The 22,179-nt window shown below is 35.6% G+C and overlaps 1 protein-coding gene across 4 annotated transcripts in view; it reads left to right on the top strand.

Moving 5' to 3' along the window:
- Window positions 1–22,179, top strand: part of GAS2 (growth arrest specific 2) — a 179,708-nt gene that overhangs the window by 120,924 nt on the left and 36,605 nt on the right. For 3 of the 4 annotated variants that reach the window (XM_045371618.3, XM_005578376.5, XM_065528371.2), the window contains exon 7: window positions 1,351–1,458. In XM_045371618.3, the coding sequence (XP_045227553.2) occupies window positions 1,351–1,458 (108 nt within the window). Of the gene's footprint in view, window positions 1–1,350; window positions 1,459–16,873; window positions 16,928–22,179 lie in introns of all 4 variants that reach the window. The other variant, XM_065528372.2, reaches the window with a different exon arrangement.

Genomic DNA, 22,179 nt, shown 5'->3' with positions numbered 1-22,179 from the left:
TAAAGTTGGTTCTTTTGTTCTTCCCCCCCCCCAAATAGTGTTGATTCTCTTTGTATACATCCTCATTGAGTCATAATTGCTTATGAGATAAATTTAATTTCAGGGTTTTTTTCCTTTTTTTGGTTATTCTTCCAGTGTCTTATGCTTCCATACTTTCTGGAACATTTCTTATTCTAGGAAAAACAATTTAATTCCTTTACATTAACATGCAATTGAGTTCATGTTTTACCCTCTGCACAGTTTTTGCTTAGAAGGCTGTTTAAAGTCAGAAATTGAATTATTTGAAGGAATGATTGCATTTCTTTTGTGACATAAATGTAGACACCTTGACATCTTCGTGGAAGAATTTCGGTGAGGAAAATCCAGACCAATTTCTAAATTTGTTCTATCTAGCTTCTAAATGCAGGCTGCACATCATTTATAGCTTTCTGTTTCTTCTGTGGAAACTTTTCCTCAAAACACAGGAGATTATTGTTTTGGGTTGATTGGTTGGTTGGTTAGTGGAAGAGCAGACAGAGTGGGTGGTTCCCAGTCAGGGAAAACATAAACATTAAATTGTTCCTAAAATCATGGGCTATTATATCATCTTCTAGTAATGACAACTATTCATAAGCTTTGTGCACATATCATTTAGATTATGTATTTTTAAAAGAGTGGAAGAATAGATATAACAGGGATGAAAATCTGATATTCAGGCATCGATTACATAGAACACACGTAAGCTGTAAAACGTGGTTGAAGAAGGGTTTGATAGGTAGGAATTACTGAGATGGAATGAGTTGCAGGGTAAATCTGAGTAAATGAGATTAATTCTTAGAGAAAATCTTAGAGTTCAAAATAAGGTGAAACAATAGTCTCATTTAAAAAACAACAACAACAACAACTTGTTAAATTCACTCTCAATTTATTCTGAAACTGAGTAAAATTAATACAATTAAAATTATACTGAAGTAACATAAACTCTATGTTAACATACTTTCTATTCTAGTTTTCAACAGGTTGACCTTGACAACCCAAATGTGCATCGTCTTTTCAGTCCTCCAAAAGTAGGAACCCAGCTGATTATTAATATTCTATAATTTCAGTTGATTTCCCGCTCATTATCCTCCAGCCTCGTCACTGTCATTAGCTAGCTTATGCTTTAGTGCAGTCATTTGCCTTCAGATGTCTTTGGGACCTGAACTTTACGTAGTTATGATTTAATATGATATTCTTATGCTCACATGATGTCCATAGATAAAGAACAAGTTTAAAGTCATTAAGGGTTCAGCGGCCCTGGAGTCCTTGGAGCAAATTAACATAAATGCAACCTAATTAAGAAGAATGAATTTACCTGCTCTTCTATTTCAGGTGAAACGAATTTCTGAAGATCCTCCTTGCAAATGCCCAAACAAGTTCTGTGTGGAGCGGCTCTCCCAAGGAAGATACCGAGTGGGAGAGAAGATCCTTTTCATTAGGGTAAAGTTTTACTTTTCACTTATTTTGTTACTAATGGAAACATTCAGAATTTGAGTTAGGGGAAATATGACAGATAAGAGCAGGAACTTCCATATGGTGCTTACATTTAAAGATACATGGTACGAATTTTTTTTTTTTTTTTAAGTAGCATACATTATAATGTTCTACTGAAGGCTAAATAGAACTGTTTTCTCTTTGTACATATACCAAAACACATACACACCAAAGACAGGTGGAGATCAAATAGAATGAAGAAGCCTTTCCATTTGTGTTCTGTTTTGCTAAGAATCAAGATAATTTAATCTCTCAAAGCAAGTTTGTGACTTTTACTAAGACCAATAATTCTTTTTTTTAAAAAAAATAAGAAAATGAAAAATAGCGATACATTCCTAGAAATCGGCAGTTGAAAATAAAAGTAATTTTCTGCTTTATGGTTTAGTCATTTCTAAAGGAACAGAGGTTGTGATTTTTTTGAAAAAACTATATTCTTTCCTCAGTTGAAAAAGTTAAAAAATATCTTGCTGTTTTGTAGAACACAATGATTTGAATACGTACATCTAGTACCAGCAATGTGTATTCTCACAATACTCAAATCTGTAATGACTCTGTTGAAATTTTGCCCTTGTAAAGTTTTCTTAATTTCTATTTTTGACCAAAACTTATTTGCATAACAGGTCTTTTTTTTTTTTTTTTGAGACGGAGTCTGGCTCTGTAGCCCAGGCTGGAGTGCAGTGGCGCGATCTCGGCTCACTGCAAGCTCCGCCTCCCGGGTTCACGCCATTCTCCTGCCTCAGCCTCCCGAGTAGCTGGGACTACAGGCGCCCACAACCACGCCCGGCTAATTTTTTGTATTTTTAGTAGAGACGGGGTTTCACCGTGGTCTCGATCTCCTGACCTTGTGATCCGCCCGCCTCGGTCTCCCAAAGTGCTGGGATTACAGGCGTGAGCCACCGCGCCCGGCCCATAACAGGTCTTTTTAAAGACTCTGCAACATGCAGTTGAAAAAAGAAAGTTTAATCATAATTTTAGCCTTAAAATATAATGTTAATGATTTTGAATTTTAATCTAATTTTAGATTAGTGTTTACTAATATAGTTCTTAATTTTCCAGGAAATAATTGCTGTTCTGCTTTGGAATAGCAGCAAAAATGATATAACAATGTGTTATTATTAGGGGTATGAGATCTGGGTAGATGGCCTCACTAGGAAAGGCAGTTGTCTGGGTTGCTTATTGTTTTTTTCTTCTTTATTGCAAAGATAGCATACATATTTTGTTAAGTCAAACTGCCTGCTGTCACTTAGTACGTTAAATAATAGTGATCTAGAATCGCCACAGATGTGTTTAAATTTTACCAGGTTGACCTTTCTCAATTGATAATCAGTCTCCTTTAGAATATTAGGCTCCAGAGCTTAGAATCAAAACATAGAGAGTCATTTGTTTAAACAGTTACTCCTTTTTGCAATAAAAGTGTTACTAAAACACATGATTAATAAATTATATACTGCTCCCTCCAACGTAACCTATTATCTTCAGTCAAAATATATATATTACATATGTTTATTTGCATCTGAGCTTTCACATGCAAATTTAGTCATTCGTCAAAGATTTTAATGTCCACGTTTATGAATAACATGTTTTTATAGTCCTTACTATATAAGACAGGTTTTTCATTGTTCCATTTCTCTTTTCAAGAAATATTTATCTATTGATTTTAAATCTATTCATGCATTATTTATAGAGAAATTGAGATTTGCTGTACTGAAAAAAATTGTATCAAATTTCTTAGGGATATTAATTTAATAGCAACTGATACATAAGAACATGTTGTGCACACTCAGTTTCTTACTTCTAATGTTCCAGGTGAACCTGCAATAAGAGTTAACTGTGATGTGGTTATTCACTGATTAGCCCAGCAAGTTATGGCATCATGCTATTATGACATGTTTTAGAATAGTGTATTAACGAACTTTAATAATTTATTCTCTTGATTTTTGTACTATCCACATACAATTTTACTATTTTTATAACATTTTCCTCTAAAATGAAATTTTTTAAAAATTTAGTTTTTAATAAAGATAAATTTCCATCACTGCCTAAATTACAAACAAAAACTATTTGTCAAAAAAAAGAAAACATTTTTGAACATATGTTGATTGAAATACTTATCCTTGGGCTTGTCATGAGTTCATTTCTACCCTGAAGGAGTAACGTGATTCAAAAAAGGCTTCTCTCTATGTGTCTGGTTATCCGTGGAGGCTTAAAAATTAAAATTTCATAGGCAGGTCACATGTGCCTTGAATTGCATATTTTTCCCTATTTCCTCCTCTGTGTTAACTAGAGAAACTAAAAATATCTCCTTAATGTGCATATACATATGCTAGTACTTTCGATTTGTGGTAGGGATTGTCATTTTGCTCCAACTCATTGTAAGAAACTGGCAGTTACTACTCAAAAAATCTCATAGGTATTGAATTGGTTTTCAAATGATCATATGGTTGTCACTGCTAATGTTTTACCTGTATTTCCTTGAACACCTGGATTAAGTAGCAAGTGCCTATAGTCAAATTCTCACACATACTAGGTGAACAACTGCCTCATAGTGTCTTCACTACAGTTCTTGCATTTCTTAAATTTGCATTTTTCACATGGGCATATTTTAAACTTTGTCACATATTTTTAGAGGCTGCCTAATATGGTCATATTTACTGGCAGTATTTATGTATATTATTCTATAAAATATACCTACGATGACATATACATTGTGTCTTAACATTTGTCCCCTAGTTGGCTGTTCACCCTGAGAGCAGCAGTGTATTCATGTGGTCATAATGAACATGCCAAATGCAAAGAACAATTCCGAGTCACGTAAGGCTAATGAAACTGTTTACTTTTACTTAAAGATAAAACAATTATCAGAACACTAACTCAGTAAGAATTATTCCTTAGAAAGTCATAGATATGCCAGGTACGGTGGCTCACGCCTGTAGTCCCAGCACTTTGGGAGGCCGAGGCGGGTGGATCACCTGAGGTCAGGAGTTTGAGACCAGCCTGACCAACATGGAGAAACCCCGTTTCTATTAAAAATATAAAATTAGCCGGGCTTGGTGGGGCATGCCTGTAATTCCAGCTACTTGGAAGGCTGAGGCAGGAGAATCGCTTGAAGCCTGGAGGTGGAGGTTGTGGTGAGCCAAGATCATGCCATTACACTCCAGCCTGGACAACAAGAGCAAAACTCCGTCTCAAAAAAAGAAACAAAGAAAAGAAAATAAAATCATGGTCTTTTGATAAGCCTGTACCTAACACAGTTAACTCTTGACTGATGCTTAACTAAGCCAGAGTTAACAATTCCATTGCTAACCACCTTACAAGGTTTGTTGACAATAACTACTTTATGTGTCAATTTATGATTATGTATGTATATGAATGTATCTTCCCTATACATTCAAACAGATACAGTAATAACAACTATGAATGAAAAAAATAAGAATGCCCGCAAATTTCAAAGGAAGACTCAGGAAGATATTTTCTGCAGAGAATATCTTTACTAAGCATATGTCTTGTCTGTGGATTTCTGGAAACCAATGTATGAATAGATACTTCACATACATGGCTATCTAATGTGTACTTATGTATTAATAGAGGCGTGGATGTACTTTTGTAGACAGACTTGTTTATGTTCATATTTCTCTTTTACAGGTGAGGATTAATCCATGCCTAAATATTAAGAATCCTTTAATACAAAGAAAAACCTCTGAGGATTTAGGCAAACATCCTAATAATCCATTGCCAAATGGGAATTTTTTTTGTTTCTAGCTTATGAAAAATAATTTGTCAAAGCCAGATTTTTGCCCTGTGCTTTCCAAAGAGCAACGGTTTTTTTTTTTTTTTTTGAACTATCAAATGCAGCTAATTTTTGTCTGTATTGTGTACATGCAAATATACTCTCCTCCAAGATATAAATATTTCAGTTATTTTTCAGGAATTTGGAGAGCGATGATAAAACCTTGCTGATTTCTGCAGTAATAGAGATTTGGATTATTTCCGTTCAATCATAATACATATATCTTTGAAATGTAAATAGGTGGATCTCGGGACTAATGTCTTGATTTCAGGGAGGAGAGAATTTTCTCTTGTTCATTTGTTTATTCAGTCAGTTGGTATTTATATAGGCTTCAAGTATCAAGAAGTCACCTGGCATTACAAATCCGAATGAGCCTGTAAAAACGGACTTCAGAAATATGTCTTAGATGCAATAATAATGTCTGTGTTATTTGACTTATCAATTCCGATTTGATGTCTATGTTCTACCTAAGTACTCCAAGTTGGAATGCAGTGCTGTGATCTCAGCTCACTGCAACCTCCACTTCCCAGGTTCAAGTGATTCTTGTGACTCAACCTCCCAAGTCACTGGAGTTACAGATGTGTGCCACCACACCCAACTAATCTTTTTCTTTTCTTTTTTGTATTTTAAGTAGAGATAGGATTTCACTGTGTTGGCCAGGCTGGTTTCAAATTCTCGGCCTCAAGTGATCCGCCTGCCTTGGCCTCCCAAAGTGCTGGGATTACAGGCATGAGCCACCGCACTCAGCCTCTTCCAACAGTAATTTTTAAAATGGCCACAGATTAGCAGCATCAGCATCATCTGGAAACTTGTTAGAAATGCAAATCATTGGGGCTCACCCAAGACTTACTAAATCAGAAACTCTGAGGGCAGGGCCCAGCCACCTGTGTTTTAATAAGTCCTCCAGGTGGTTCATATGTGTCCTGAAGTTTGAAAATCACTTTAGAACAATATATAGGAAGGGATTCAGTGCACCAACAACACAACTTAAAATCATTTGCATCTCTGATCATGAAAGAATATTAGCAGTCAGGTGCTAAAAATGATCATTTTGAAGACTTTTATGTATTGTTGGAAGGAAATGCTTAAGATGTCATTGTAAGTGAAAAAATAGGCTTTTAAATTATATTTACATATAAAATAACTTTGTGTAGAAATGATTAGCATAAAGACAAAGAAAACGGGAAACATAGAAAATAGTTTTTATTTGTCAAGGACATGGAATTATGAGTGAGTGATTTTTTTCTGTTCTGCAAATTTCTGATGATCATTTAAAAAATATGAACTCTTTAGGATAAACCAGCAACCAGATACAGTTAAAAATTTGAGAATAAATTAAAAGCCCTCTGAAAGTTGTCAGGTTAATTAGCAGACTGCTCATTTAAATGGTCCTTTTGCTGAGCTTCCTATCTTCCGGAAAAGGGTGGGGAGGTTTTTTGGAGTCATGGTATTATTTAGACTACAGAGAATTATTGCATATTTTTGTGAACTTGTAGCATACTTTTCGTTAGATGAAGCTGTCTTCCTTTACTATTTTATGTCTCCATTTTGGAAATTGATGTTGTTTAGGATTAGTACCTGGAAATATGCAAATGTTTACTGTCTGGATAATATGCCTTGTCTTTCCTTATCTTTGCAGACTCTATCAGTGATCTACATACTCAGATTTTTCTCTACTAATCATTACAATTTTAACCATTTGGTGTTCCATTCATTTAGGGCTCAGTTTTTAGTGGCAGGAAAATAACCTAATATGATAAACTTATCTGTGCTAATTTATGAAATGGATGCAGACAGCCCCGGTGAATAGAACATCTATGGGATAAGGTCTTCACACTTAACTAAGCTGCTCTAATGTTCTGATAATAAAAATTTCTGACAAAGTAGCAGCCAGTGGGGTCACATGTTGTGAGGTAGATGACATTTTGTGCTTCTTGGTTTGCTCACTAATGTAATGAATACTTTTTTACTTAATTGCAATTTATCACTACCCTAATATTGTACTTTAGAGTTGTTCAGAGTGTGTTCCCAAGAATAATAGTTCCAGATGATGTTCAAAAATATTATTTGTAAAGTTAACATGGTTAAGGGTTGAAACAGGTTTCTTTAATTGCTCTTATTTACTGATAATTGCCTTTGTTAGCCTGAATCAGAACACTTGACATATCTCATTATAACCTCCCAAACTCGTGTGGAAAATTTTGTTGCCATTTCCGTTTTACAGATGGGGAAACTGAGACACTGAGGTTGAGTAACTTCTCAAAGTTCTAAGGTAATAAGCATTGGAAGTGGGTACTAAACCCTGGCAGCCTAACTCCTAAATGTATACTCTTTACCACTAAACAGTATTGATCACTTTACCTGGAATTTCTTGGACAGTTCAAAATACTAATGTGATTTGTAAGCTCTTAGAGGGAAATATATTGTTCAGCATTTTCCAAATGTATTTAACCATAGAAATAGTCTCCCTCCCACCTTTCTTTCCCCCCAGATCATCTTCCTTTGCTAGGAGGTCATGAAAACATAGTTTGAGAAAGTCAACTGAAGCAAGTGGAATAATTTGTAACATAGAATTTATATTGAAAGTTTTCCACATCTTGCCACAATTAAAACTCATATATTTTTAAGGTATTAAGGAATATTTAATTTGTACTCATTTTTACCTTCAGATTCCATTTGGAAATGATTTTCAAGGACATGACTGGAAAACCTTTAAAGAAAAGACAGCTAAAATTTAATAAGGATCATTTGTTCCAGGCATTTTACCAGCTGCTTTATGTTTATATTTATATCACAGGATTCTTTCTAAACCATACAGCTTGGAAATTGTTTTTATCTTTTTGTTACAGGTGAAAAAATAAAGTCTTAGAGAAGTTCTTAAGTAAGTAGTAAAATAAATAAAAGTCAAAGCCCTGACTTGCCAAACCTACAACACATTCCTCTCTAAGCTGCTGCCTGTGGCATGTCCATTAAATGCAAATATATTATTCAAAAGGTTAGTCCTCTAAAAATAATCAACACAACTCAAAATCATTTGCATGTCTGATCATGAAAGAACATTAGCAGTTAGGTGCTAAAAATGATCATTTTGAAGACTTTTATGTATTGTTGGAAGGAAATGCTTAAGATGTCATTGTAAGTGAAAAAATAGGCTTTTAAATTATATTTACATATAAAATAACTTTGTGTAGAAATATATTTTTTATAATATATTTTATAATATATTTCATGCTCAACCATAGTAAAGTATTTTTATACCATTTTTACTTTAAAAGTATTCAGTATCCAAAGGGTATTCAATTGCATAATCAATAGTGCCTAATGTAAAGATATATAATATATTTGCCTGACTATATTATGACAGGATAAAACGTATGATAATATTTTTGTTACTGTATGATGGACACTATATAAAATGCTTTATGTGGTCTATCTCCTTAATAGGCAAAATTAACTAGCATTCTATAATAAGACATATGGTTATCCGTCCTGATATCTTTTCAATACAAATCAGAAGATAATTCTCCCATATTGCTCGTATAGTCTTGTTGAGTCTTCTCTTGCTAATTGTAGTTTTTTTTTAAGTATATTGGTATTATTTCAAGATATTTTCATAGCAGAACTTCACAGTTGGGTAAAATAATATGAAATTCCATACTGACCCTCCAGTGGCTTACGAGTACTTTTCTAGTTAAGAAATATGAGTACTTGAGGGGCCTAAAGAAAAGACAATGAATAATTTAATTGGAAGTCAGCAAAGGGATTTGAAATGTTATGGCGTTAACCTCCTTTGTACTACTTTTAAATTAAATCATCACCGATCAATAGAAAGATCACACACATTGTTATTGACTCTGTGTAATTTCTTCCTTAGCATAAAAATTCTTCAGGATTATGCCTGTGTGGTAAAAATCAACTCTCTGAAACAAACCAAGCAAGAGAGGCACCAGAGCTCGGTTGCTATAGCAACTGAACTTGGCAATGTCTTCTGGGACTTGCTCTAACGAAAGGTCCATGATAGGGAGTGCTATTACGTTCCTTTTTGCTCTTATGACACATGCTGATTTACTGTAAGTAAAACGTAGGATGGTTCAAATTTCATATTTTTCCTAGTGATGAAAAATGGGCTGTTGTGTGAAAATGTAAAGGAGTTTTAAACAACTAGCAAGGAAGTTAAAACCTCCATTTATCCTTAGTGGAAACGCTGCAGAAGCAGCCATTACTCAGCAGCTGAAAGTCAACAGTTCCTTAAAACACACACAGACACACACACACACACACACACACACACACACAGATCATCTAATTTAGCAATGTATGAGAACAATGAATACAATTTTAAAATTATATTAATGCCTAGATTTGTTTCTAGGGGGAAAATATGGGTGTGTTTGCTTCTGAGGTATATAAAACCTCAGACATTTATAGTGCTCTAAGCCATAGTAAGAGAAATATGAGTGCTATTAATACATGAATATTTCCAAACTCAGTTTTCCCAACTGCCTCAAAACTAAACACTAATTCAGGAAATGCAAGTAATAGTATTTTAAATATGTTCAAATGCTTTTAGCTTTTAATTCTTTTATGTTTTTGCTTCACTAAAGACACTCTCATTTGTTTTATCATCCATTGATGACACTTTGGTAAAATGTATCTCAAAGGACTTTGCAGATATTGATAAATACTCTTAACCTATAGTGTCTAAGAAAGGCATATGTTTTAGATAAATGCAGTTTAAGTAACTAACCATTGCTGTAAATAATTCAGGTAATTTTTTTTTCTGAGAGTTACCCTTTCAGGTTGAAAACCTTTAAAAAAATCTTAAAAATTCAAAACAAGCTTTGTCAAGAATTGCACCCTGAAACTACATCCATTTTTTTCAAAAAGCAAGAAAGACAATGAAATTTGGTATTTATTACAATAGTTAAAAGTAATGGCAAAAACCACAATTACTTTTACACCAACCTAATAATACATCTGGGCAGTTTTCTATATTCTAAATTAAGTTAGATAACTCATTTCTTCTTCCACTGACATATTAAATGTGAAAAACATTAAATAAATAGAAGCTCAAAACCAAAAATTATTCTTCATTAAAAACTTACCACCATTGGCCATTTAGCAATGAGTAGATTTTTCAATAGTGTCTACTTTCACTTGCCCTGATAAGCATTCTTACTCATCTCCAACTCAGTTAGCAAGGTTTACTATGGTTTTAAGTTGTACAATACACATGCCACCTTACTTTAGTTTGAATAATTTTCTTTTGCCGTTAACGCTGTATCTAGAATCAATGTACAATTGCTTTTTCATTGGCCACAAATCAAAATTATATAAACTAAAGGAAGCATTGAAAAGTCAAATGACTTCATTGAATAAACTGCACAGCTTCTATAATCTGCATTCGGATTTCTACATTGCTATGGCCTTCCTGCCATTTAGATAAATTTGTTCCATATATGTGTATTTTATACCTAGTGATGTGTGTGTGTATATATATGTATATATATAGTGTATGTATATATTATACAGATAGACACACACCTCCATACACACACAAAAAAATACAGAAATACATGTGTGTATAGTGAAAAGCAACAATATAGTAGAGAGTTGAATTGGTCCAATGATTTGGCATTTTAACTGATTTTAACAGGGATCTCAGGTTGATTTTTCTACAACTGAAATTGAAATCCCAACTTAAAAATGTTGTGGAAAAATCCACCTTTTTATCCTATATTTATATATACATTTACTGCATTAGGCCATTATTTCATTGCTATAAAGAAATACCTGAGATTGACTGGGGGCAGTGGCTCACGCCTGTAATCCAAGCACTTTGGGAGGATGAGGCGGGCAGATGATAAGGTCAGGAGATCGAGACCATCCTGGCTAACACTGCGAAACCCTGTCTCTACTAAAAATACAAAAAATTAGCCAGGCATGGTAGTGGGCCCCCATAGTCCCAGCTACTTGGGAGACTGAGGCAGGAGAATGGAGTGAACCCGGGAGGCAGAGCTTGCAGTAAGCCGAGATCGTACCACTGCATTCCAGCCTGGGCGACAGAGAGAGACGAAAGAAAGGAAAGAAAGGAAGGAAGGAGGAGAGAGAGAGAGAGAGAGAGAGAGAGAGAGAGGGAGAGACCTGAGACTGAGTAATTATAAAGAATATAGATTTAATTGGCTCATGGTTCCGCAGGTTGTACAGAAAGCAGCATCTGCTTCGCAGGAGGCCTCAGGAAGTTTCTACTCATGGTGGAAGAAAAAGAGAGAGCAGGCACTTCACAGGGTGAAAGTAGGAACATGAGAGAGTGGGAGGGGAGGTGCTACACACTTTTAAATGACCAAATCTTCTGTGAACTCAGCGATAACTCACTTATCATCAAAGGGATGGTCCAAGCCATTCATGAGGTATCTGCCCCCATCATCCAAACACCTCCCACCATGTCCCGGCTTCAACATTGGGGATTACATTTCAGCATGCGACATGGGTGGGAGACAAATATCTAAACTGTGTCATATACTAATTAACACTAACCAAACACTTTCTGTGCATCTGATGTCTGAGTGCTTTCCTTGGATTTTTTTTTTTTTTCCAACTCTCACAACTCTTTGAGGTAGGCACTGTTGTTATCCTAATAGTAACAATAAGGAAATTAAGTGTTAGAGAGTTAATTGCTTGTCAAAGATTACACAGTTAGTAAGCGTCAAAACCTTTATTTGAATTTAATGTATCTGATGTCAGAGCCCACAGTTTTAACTATATGCTATTCATTCCATTTCAGACCATATAGACATTTGGCATGTCATTTTGTAAGTATTACTGCTCAATCCATTAGTAATTTACCTATACTCGATGAATGGCTCCTAGTTTGCTTATTCGTTTGCCTTTGTGCTTTAGCAAAACAAGGAATTTAACAGCCAATCCCTATTCTAGAGTCAAAAAAAAAAGAAACAAAACAAAACAAAAAAAGCACCCAGGAAACAGAATCTTACAAAACAGCCTCAATAACAACAACAACATAAACTAGAAAACCCAACAAGAATAGTTCAGTAGTTTAGCATAGTTCAGTATAGTTGTTGATTTTCTTTTCTTTACTTGAAAAGTCTTCCAGAAACAAAAATTTATTCTAGGAATGAAGAAACTAAGGAATATTTACAATTTACTACAATTATAAACTTATATTTATGGCCTTTGGTCAGTCAAGATTAAATCCTCTTAATTTCATTAGGCATGGAAGGATTTTCTGAGCATGCTATGGTATAGCGTAGAGATGAATTTGCATTTTGTATCATTGTTTACTTTTATTAAAGGGTCTAAACTAAATATATGACCAAGTGCAAACTGAAAACGTTGGCATAGCAACTAATGCTTTGAAAGCAAGTTTCCTAAAATTAAGCGTCAAGTAATTTTTACATAACATTTTTTCTTAACTGTTTTTGTCTTGTTTCTTGATAGCAGTACAGATATCTTTTATATTGTTTGTAAAGTACTTTCATTTTATACATTATCTCAATTTAGCTTCATTAGTACTCTATGACAAAAATTAGTGTGATTGTTAATTTATAAAACTTATGGATGAGGAAATTGCAGCTAACAGAAATTTAGTAATTTTCCTAAAGTAATCCTGTTAGTAAGTGATTGATCCAGGTTTAATTATAGTATGAAAATTTTATGTCTAAATTTTATATGATTTAAACTTCACACAATAAAATTTCCTTTTGAAGTTTTTTTTTTTTGTTTGTTTGTTTTGAGACGGAGTCTTGCTCTGTCCCCCAGGCTGGAGTGCAGTGCCGCGATCTCGGCTCACTGCAAGCTCCGCCTCCCGGGTTCACGCCATTCTCCCGCCTCAGCCTCCCGAGTAGCTGGGACTACAGACGCCCGCCACCGCGCCCGGCTAATTTTTTGGATTTTTAGTGGAGATGGGGTTTCACTGTGGTCTCGATCTCCTGACCTTGTGATCCGCCCGCCTCGGCCTCCCAAAGTGCTGGGATTACAGGCGTGAGCCACCGCGCCCAGCCTGAAGTTTTCTTTTTTAAAAAAAACTTTATGTAAGTGAAAATAGTCGCTCCCTGTGTTTTTGATTTTGGCATTGTTTTCCTTAAATTCCAAAGTAAACAACACAGTAATGTCTACTCGCAATGTTTGTAAGATTTTTCTTTTATCTTTTTGTAGACATCCTGACAAGAATATTTCTTGGTTTATATGTTCTATACTGATATGTGAATGATTTTTTTGCAAAGGGGAAAGAAATGAAATAATTATGCACAATACGTTTTGTTATTGAATAATTGATGTCTTCTAGTTGCCAAAGAAAAAAACCTGTGAAATAACTGTCATATAAATTGTCTATAGTTCTCCCGTGGGCTCAAGTTGCATAAGTAGGATGTAGCTAGATTCATTAAGAAATATGCTTTGCACTTGTGGCCATTTTGAGTTTTTGTTGAACATAGTCAAGCGTGGTGGAAATGCTGCTGTTACAAGATTCACTATGATAAATTAGGACTCGTTTAGTGCTATCTTTTTCATAAACTTAGTGAGTTAAGTTTCTACGTGACTGGTCATTTTAGAGCTTGCCTTGCATTTCCCTTTAATGCTTGACATTTTGAATTTCACCTCCTCAGTAAAAACACATAATCATGGTCCTGGACCCAGGAGGCACCTCCTTCATCTAAACAGCCAGTCCTTCCATTGCAAGAGGTTTACTGATTCACATGCAACTTTTAGTTCACTGAAACGGTGTATTAACATTTTCATTTGAAGGCTCAGTGTACAGTGTTTCATGATATAGTCTGCCATCTTGTTAGAAGCAGAATAAGATCTTAAGGAGCTCTTTAGGTAGGTTTTGGGAGGAGCAGTGTGTGAAAATTTGGGTTACATATTGTCCTAAAGATATATTATTCAATTTTCTTTATAAAGAAATTCCAGATATTATTAAAACAACAACAAAGCAAAATGACAACAAAAACCCTGGCAAGTTATTTAATGGCATTTTGTCTCTTTCTTTAAACAAACACCAGCAATAAGAAATCACTACATCAAGGTGTTATTCATCTCCCAATTGTAGCTTTCTTTTACATCACTATCTCTTTTACACACCAGCTTTTCATGCCAGCTTCTAATCTCCCAGCCCCACACTCACACCTTGCCCTTCAAACACTCTTGCCAATTATGGAAAACTGACTTCTCTCTAGCAAGTTTTAAGGGACTACAAACTCCATGGGAACAAATTATTTGAGACTTCACCTTGTAATGGGCTTCCTGACCTTTTGTTGTTGTTGCTAAACCAACCTATCCAACGTTTTATTAGTTCCCTTTCTCAGAAACTGATACCTTGGTTCCCAGTCTCTAACTTTTACTCTCAACATAGTTCATTTATCATATTTTTCCTAAAATCTAGCTTCATAGACTATAGGGGAATGCAGAGACGATTGAATAGTCTTCCTAAGATCTCATTTAAAGGCAGATAAAGGGCAGGTCTTATTTCAAATTTGTCTTCTAACTTTTGCATTAGGCATAAGGTCTCTAAGAATTTCATTCCAGAACTGTAACATGCAGACAAAGTAACACATTAATTTGTCATCATCTACCAATGTGTTATGCATGCTAATGTTACTCAGTCCCGGACTCTATTTTGGTAATCATGCTAAGATCTTAAGGAACTCTTTATGTTCCTAATGAGGTCCAGGGTTAATAGAAAAAGTATGGAAACTCATATGGCACACAATTTTATTCACATCACATTGCCTGTCCACCTGGTAGGACTTAACCTAAGGTGGGCTTTAGCATTGCCCAGGGAGGCACTTTGAACCACAAGATACGTATCACAAAACTCCTCTCCCATGTTGATGTTTACAAAACACCTTCATACCTCCTACTATTTCTCTAACAACCTACAGCCAACATGACAAGCAGGTAGGGGCATGCATTCTAAGGAGCACAGCAAGGAATAACATGTCCAGCCTTGAAGATCTTATTTATCTCCTGTTTTTCCCCCAAAATCTTGTAACAAAAATAAATCCACCAATAAGTACTGAAAGAATTCCAGATGAACCTGAAATTTAATTGACAGCTTGGCAACAGCGACATGAACAGTCTCTTCCCTCATGTACAGCATTCGTAGATCTGATAGATAACATGCCTACATATATTAACTAGAGGAAAAGTGAAGATGAAATATTCTGAAGACAAAAGGGAAAGTAGCCTGAAATAGTAAATTTTAAAAATTACAGCCATAATACTATGTAATCATGGGAGGGGAAACAGTTTTCCCAAAGATGACTTAACTTTGTCATCCTGATGCTTAGTCAGAAAATCTGAAACATATCCTTTGATTCCTATTGAAAGCCTTTCAACAAATTACCTTTCAGATAAACTGTCTCCTTGTGAGTTTGGAATCTCTAATTTTGAGTTAATCTCTCTAATTGTGAGCTTAAGATGCTACCTAAATTACATTTTTAATTACAGCAAAAGAAAGCGGTAGAGTAGAAAAGAGTGCCTCCTGTGTCATATAACTTTCTGAGGGTAAATATTAGGTTGGTGCAAAAGTAATTGCAGTTTTTGCCATTGAAACAAATTGTAGGCATGGAATATTATGCAGCCATAAAAAGGAATGAGGTTATATCCTTTGCAGGAACATGGATGAAACTGGAAGCCATCTTCCTCAGCAAACTAACACAGGAACAGAAAACCAAACACCGTATGTTCTCACTCATAAGTAGGAGTTGAACAATGAGAACATATAGACAAGGGCAGGGGAACAACACATACTGGGGCCTGTGGGAGTAGGGGAGGTGAGGTGAGGAAGAGCATCAGAACAAGTAGCTAATGCATACAGGGCTTAAAACCTAGGTGACAGCTTGAGAGGTGCAGCAAAATACCATGACACATGTATACCTATGTAACAAACCTGCACTTTCTACACAGCTACCCTGGAACTTAACTGAAGTTTAAATAAATAAATAAATAAATAAATAGCAATGGTAGGTTCATTACTTTCATAATACAGTGGTAGGGCCTAGACAGGAAGCAAGGGGCCAACACGAATGAGGTGAGAGGGAACTCAGAACAATATAGTAGGATATTTCCCCAAAGTAGAAAGTTTTGCACTGAAATTAAACATTTCATTTACTTAACAATTTTCTCTAGGACTTTATTAGACATTCTCTAGAGTCTGATATGTTTCTCTTATAGAATTGAGACACAGACTTGATATCTGTCATCTTAAAAAAAGAATATTTCCTTACAGGTATCTTTTATTTTGGAACAGGAGACTAAAACCCCAGAAGAGAGATAATTCTAACATATGTATTTCAAACTGCCAACTACCAATGTAACTGGTGATTCTCAGAGTATATATGTCTCACATATCGTTTAATATGGATTACTATGCAATGAAACTTCACTATAAGATATGAAAAATATAGAAATAGTTATTCTCATTGTCGTTCAAAAAGCTTTTCTTTAGTCTTGTCACAAAAGATCATAGTTTGCATTTTTAGGTGGCGTTCATGTACCTTTCTTCATTGAAGACGGAGAGCATTTTATGAACTTAATATCTTCTTGTTTCAGTAGGGTCTTCATGGTTGTGACTATATCTCCACAGCCAAAGCAAAGCAGACATTTAAGGTAATTACTTAGATAATTAATGGGCAAATCTCCACTTTGCTTTCACTGTGGTGCCTTGGCCTTTAGTCAAATGAGGGAAGTTGGGCACTCAAAAGTTCATATTTTACCTTTTTTTCATGAGGTACTAAAACACTGTTTCTTCTTTTGTTTTTACCATGATACTTTTTAAAAATGGCAATCTCAGATTTATTGTGGGCGGTTAGAAGACAGTAACCTGGTAATATAATATTTGTCATTTTCTTAGTAAAATTCTTGTGCTCCAGGAATGTTGAGCTTACTGTTAAAAATTGTCTGTATAAACCTGGGTTTTAGCTTCTGTATGCAATATCATCTTGGTCTTTGCTTTCAAATGTTTGAAACAATACACTTATAGAATAAAAAATGAAACACTATATAATTTCAGAATGTCTCATTTCTACTCCTATTTGTAGTTTAATGCAAAAGGAACCTCATGGACCTCTACCACATTTTTGCTCCTGACACCATACCAAACTTCCAGATGTATCAGTCATGTTTTAACACTTCAGTATGATGAAAGTTAGAGAGGATGGAAATGGAATGGGACTTGATTTTGATGTACTGAAGTTGCATTGCATGCAGGAAAACTGGCTCATTTTTAGTTTTTAAATATTAATGATTATATCTAGGAAGCACAGCTTACTTGAGAAAGTCTTGTCTGTTATAATAGTTATAAGAGAAACCCTGTATTATAAATTCTACTTCAAACTAGATGAATGTATCTTGAAACTACATTATGAGAATGTTTAGATTTCTAAAAGAGCACGGTTAAATGTATTTCCTTGTCCATCATTTATTTTGTCATTCATTCATCACATACATGAGGGTGTGCTATTTGAAAGAACTGTGAGAAATCTTGAGGATGTGATTTCTTTGTAGGTTCTGTTTCCTTGTAAAGATAATGCTTAATAATGTAAATATTGGTCATATACCACTAATTATTTTGACAGTTCAATATAATTTAATTTCTTATCCCCATTAATAATTGACAAAGACCAGATGTGAGTTTCTGAAAATCTACTTCTAAAATTCCTTCAACAGACCTGCAAATGTGTCGTACAAGATACAAGTATAACTCAGTTGTGTGACAGAAACACCAGACATGACTTTTCTTGGAGCTGTTGAAAGGCATTGTATAGACTTATGAAGCAAGTTACTTGTAAATGAACATGAAACCTAAGTCTGTGGAGCTAATCTGACCATGACAGCCCTGACCCCCATTCGTCACCAAAGTCGATTGAACCCCTCTTGCTGGCTGGTGTTAAGTTTCCCCCTTTCACTATTCAGGTGTCACTTGGTTCAAGAGGAAGATGTTGGCTGACAGGTTTTCTTCAAATAATATGAGTACCTCTGTTATTTTCACTACTGAAATTGCTGCTGTTCTCCTTGTGTCTTATAAAATTATTGTTTTTTGTTTTTTACTTTTCATCAGTATCTTTTAAAGGGGTGTGTGTATTGGACTATATAGACGAGGTGGTATTTTCTAAAAACCCTAGGAATAATTCTTATTTTAGAATAAATTTCAAAAAAATATCGCTAAAGTTAGTATGATTTCTGTAGGCATCATGGATTTTATTCTGGAGGTTTGTAATGGAGTTTGCATGATAGTTTTTTGAAGGAAGTTCAGGTCTCCATTTGGAGGGGCTAGAAATCATGCAGAGTTCTCTTCTTTCCTTTCCTCTGCCTTCCATCTTTTCCCAGAGATGAGTATAAGGAGGGAGGATAATTTGCTAAGTTTTGGCAGTAGCATCCCCATTTTGATTTGTTTTTCTTTCTAAATGCAGGTATCGAATGACAGCATTGGCATTATCCTACTTAAAGTTTAAATGCAATAAAATCAAGAGCAAAGCATGCTTCCTACATTTCTCACACTCTGCAATGCCCAAAGAAATAATTTGGAGCTGAGCTACACCAGTGGGCTCTTTTTCAGTCCTAGAATAAAGAGAGGGAGCTTTAGTGTGTATAACCCCTTCCAGGGTCATCTCTCCTTCTACTCTTGAACTCAGGAAGTTCCAGGAGAATGCTAAGAGGTTCAGGCTTTCTCATACCTTGGCACCTAGGGCTGAAACACCTGGAGGCCAGCAGAGGCTACATAGTGCCAACTTCTTAGTTCTTCCTCCTCCTAGAGGCTGCAGCCTTCTGTCTGTGGTCGCGGTTCATTTTCCCAGTATTCCCCAGAATAACCTCTGTCCTCTGGCCCTTCTGACTTTTGGTAAGGAGGCTTGCCAAGATATCTTCATTCCTGAGTCTCATTACCCACATCTGGGCCCAGTTTTCCCTGCCTAATTTCAAGCACTTTTCCAAGGATGGAACTTATGCTCCAGTCATCTTTGCTCTTTATGTCCAATGTCACACCTCAATCTTAATCTCTTCTCTTTAGAACACCATCAAGTCTTGCCAAATCTGTACACGGCTGGAATTGGCACTCTCCTTGGGGCTTATTTGCTATGAAATATTTTCTCTCTGAAGCAAGATTGCCCTTTCTACTTGTTTTTGTTTGCATTTCTCAGATCAGTTTCTTTCACTTGATCATCATTTCAACATGATCTCCTTCCTGACCCCCCTTCCACAGCAGGTTATTAAAAAAAAGTGGCAAAGACCATTTTAAGCATTTAGATTCCAGCAATTTTCACATAACCAGAGGCTAGTGAGGGAGGCACTGATGTATGTAATGTGCTTCCCAACTGGCATGTGCTTCCTAGACATTCTCAAATACATAAGAGCTCCATTTTTATTTTATGTGCACTTTTATTTTATTTTATTTTGAAATGGAGTGTTGCTCTTGTTGCCCAGACTGGAGTGCAACGGTGCAATCTCAGCTCACTGCAATATCTGCCTCCTGGGTTCAAGCAATTCTGTCTCAGCCTCCCAAGTAGCTGGGATTACAGGAGCGTGCCACCACACCCGGATAATTTTTGTATTTTTAGTAGAGATGGGGTTTCACCGTATTGGTCAGGCTGGTCTTGATCTCCTGACCTCAGGTGATTGGCCCTCTTCAGCCTCCCAAAGTCCAGGGATTACAGGCATGAGCCACTGCGCCCAGCCTTTTGTGCAATTTTATGTTCAATGATCTCCAAATTTATTTACTGTTACAAGTATTTCTCTAAAATAACCCAGAACTATCTCAAATTACTAGGTGTTAGAGCTACTACAAATGACTTATCTTCAAACATGATCTCTTTCTGATTTTCTTAAAGTGAAGGCTTTCAAAACAAGACATATGTTTCATGGAAATGTAGTTAGTATGATGTTTTAAACAAGGCATTTTCTTAAAGTAACAACTCCTAGATTTTTTTGGTAGCAAAGCGCTTGAATATTGGGAGACCCAAACTGAATTGCATGGGCAAGTACTAAAGGCAGTATTTGGTATGTTGACTTTAAGAACTGAGATTCTGTTTGAGGAGATACCAATTTAACATCAAACTTAAGGTAGAGATTTTCCTTTCATGAATCTTTCATGCAATACATTTCTTTTGCTGTTAATGTGGACGTCAAGAGTCAAGAAAGGGTATTTGCAGAAAGTAACGTCTGAGATGAGACTCAAAGAATAAGCACATGTTGGCTAAACAAAGTAAAAGTGAAAGTGTTTCAATCAGAATCAGAAAGAAAGGAAACAGCATACAAAAAGGCCCAGAAGTAACAGAGGAGGAATGAAGGGAAGAGAAAGAGTGAGACCTCATCAGAACTGTAGAAGTGCAGCCTTGAGAACAAGAGGAGGAGTGGGCAGTGAGGGGCTGGTGTAGCAAGGGAGACATGATGCCAGGCAGACACACAGAGCCAGCTCATGGAGAGCTACCTGTATGATGAAAGCTTTGGCTTTCTCCTAAAGTCAATAAGGAAATTCTAAATAATTTTTAGACAAGGAGAAACATGAGTATACTGCATTTTAAATCATGCAGGCTGTAATGCAGATAATGAATTGAAATGGTATAAAGTTGGAGGAATAGCATCCCACCGTTTTGGCTTGGAGAATGTGTAGGTCAAGAGAGTGGCAGCTCAGTCTGGGAACCTATCTCATGAAATTCCAGATATGTATATTATTATCTGCTGGGTGAGGCTTTCTATCTTGGTGTTTTGGTTATTTAAAATGGAAACACCGTTAAGTTCATCTTTGTCTTGCAAACAATAACAGAAAAGCAACACGTTGATTTTGGCTTATTCTGATACATATGCCTGGCATAGAGGAATTGACTGGGTTTCAAAATATTAGAATTTCTGCTTGTTAATGTGTGGTTTCTTCGGTGAGAATTTTATGTAGAATAAAATTGGGGGCTACTCACAGAAACTAAAAGAGAGTGATGGGAAATAGTATTTTAACATTTTACCGCTGTAGTGAGTTTCTTTTTTATTGTTATTTTAAAAAACAGGTAATATCAACTGACAAGAGTCAAATAAATTAATAAAAAGCATAGACTGGTGCTCCTAACAGCAAGTTTTTAGAAATTTGTTACCCTAAGCTCTTATTCTCCAGATGTTATTCAGATTCTCAGTTCTAGGTCTGCCTCATGATTTAGTACATGCCTCATTTAGCATAGAAGAACTATAAAAAATATAGGGCTCTGCCCACAGTAAACCTTTCATAGAGACCAAGACATTATATTAAAACTGTTCCTTGGGCCAAGATCCTTTCTGGAGCATTCTTTGGCCATTTACAAATTTCTTTACGTGAGTTCATTGCAAATATACCCAGAAAGCATTGATTTCAGATGTACGGCTGAGTTAAGAACTTTGGGTACATGTTAACACAATTTATTTACCTCCTATTATGCCTGTTGATTGTCAGTAGCAGAGAGTAATTACCTACTATGTGCCTGGAACTGGTGTCGTGAATTGAGCAGTGAACAAAACAGTCTTGTTTTTATGTTCTGGGAGTGGGAAGACAGAAATAAATACATAGACCAAGGGGGCCAGATATAACTATTTTAGGCTTTGTGGGGTGTATGGTTTCTGTTACAACTACTTACCTCTATTGTTTTAGCAATGAATTTGCGTGTCTGTGTTCCAATAACACTGTACTTACAAAAATAGAGTATGGGCCAGGTTTGTTCTATAAGCCATATAGTTTGCTGACCCCTAACATAGATCATTAAATAAGGAAGTTCATCTTATCTACTAATAATAAAGAAAATAGAACAGGATAATATGGAAGGAAGTAGTTGTGACAGCTTTCGCCAAAGTGATTGTGCAAGACTTTTTTTGTGATTGGGTTAAATCAGTGTCCAAGTGATTAAAGA

Source organism: Macaca fascicularis, chromosome 14 (genome assembly GCF_037993035.2).
Source record: "Macaca fascicularis isolate 582-1 chromosome 14, T2T-MFA8v1.1".
NCBI classification, from domain to species: domain Eukaryota; kingdom Metazoa; phylum Chordata; class Mammalia; order Primates; family Cercopithecidae; genus Macaca; species Macaca fascicularis.
Note: the sequence above shows the minus strand (reverse complement) of the source record. Positions and strands in the feature narration are given on the sequence as shown.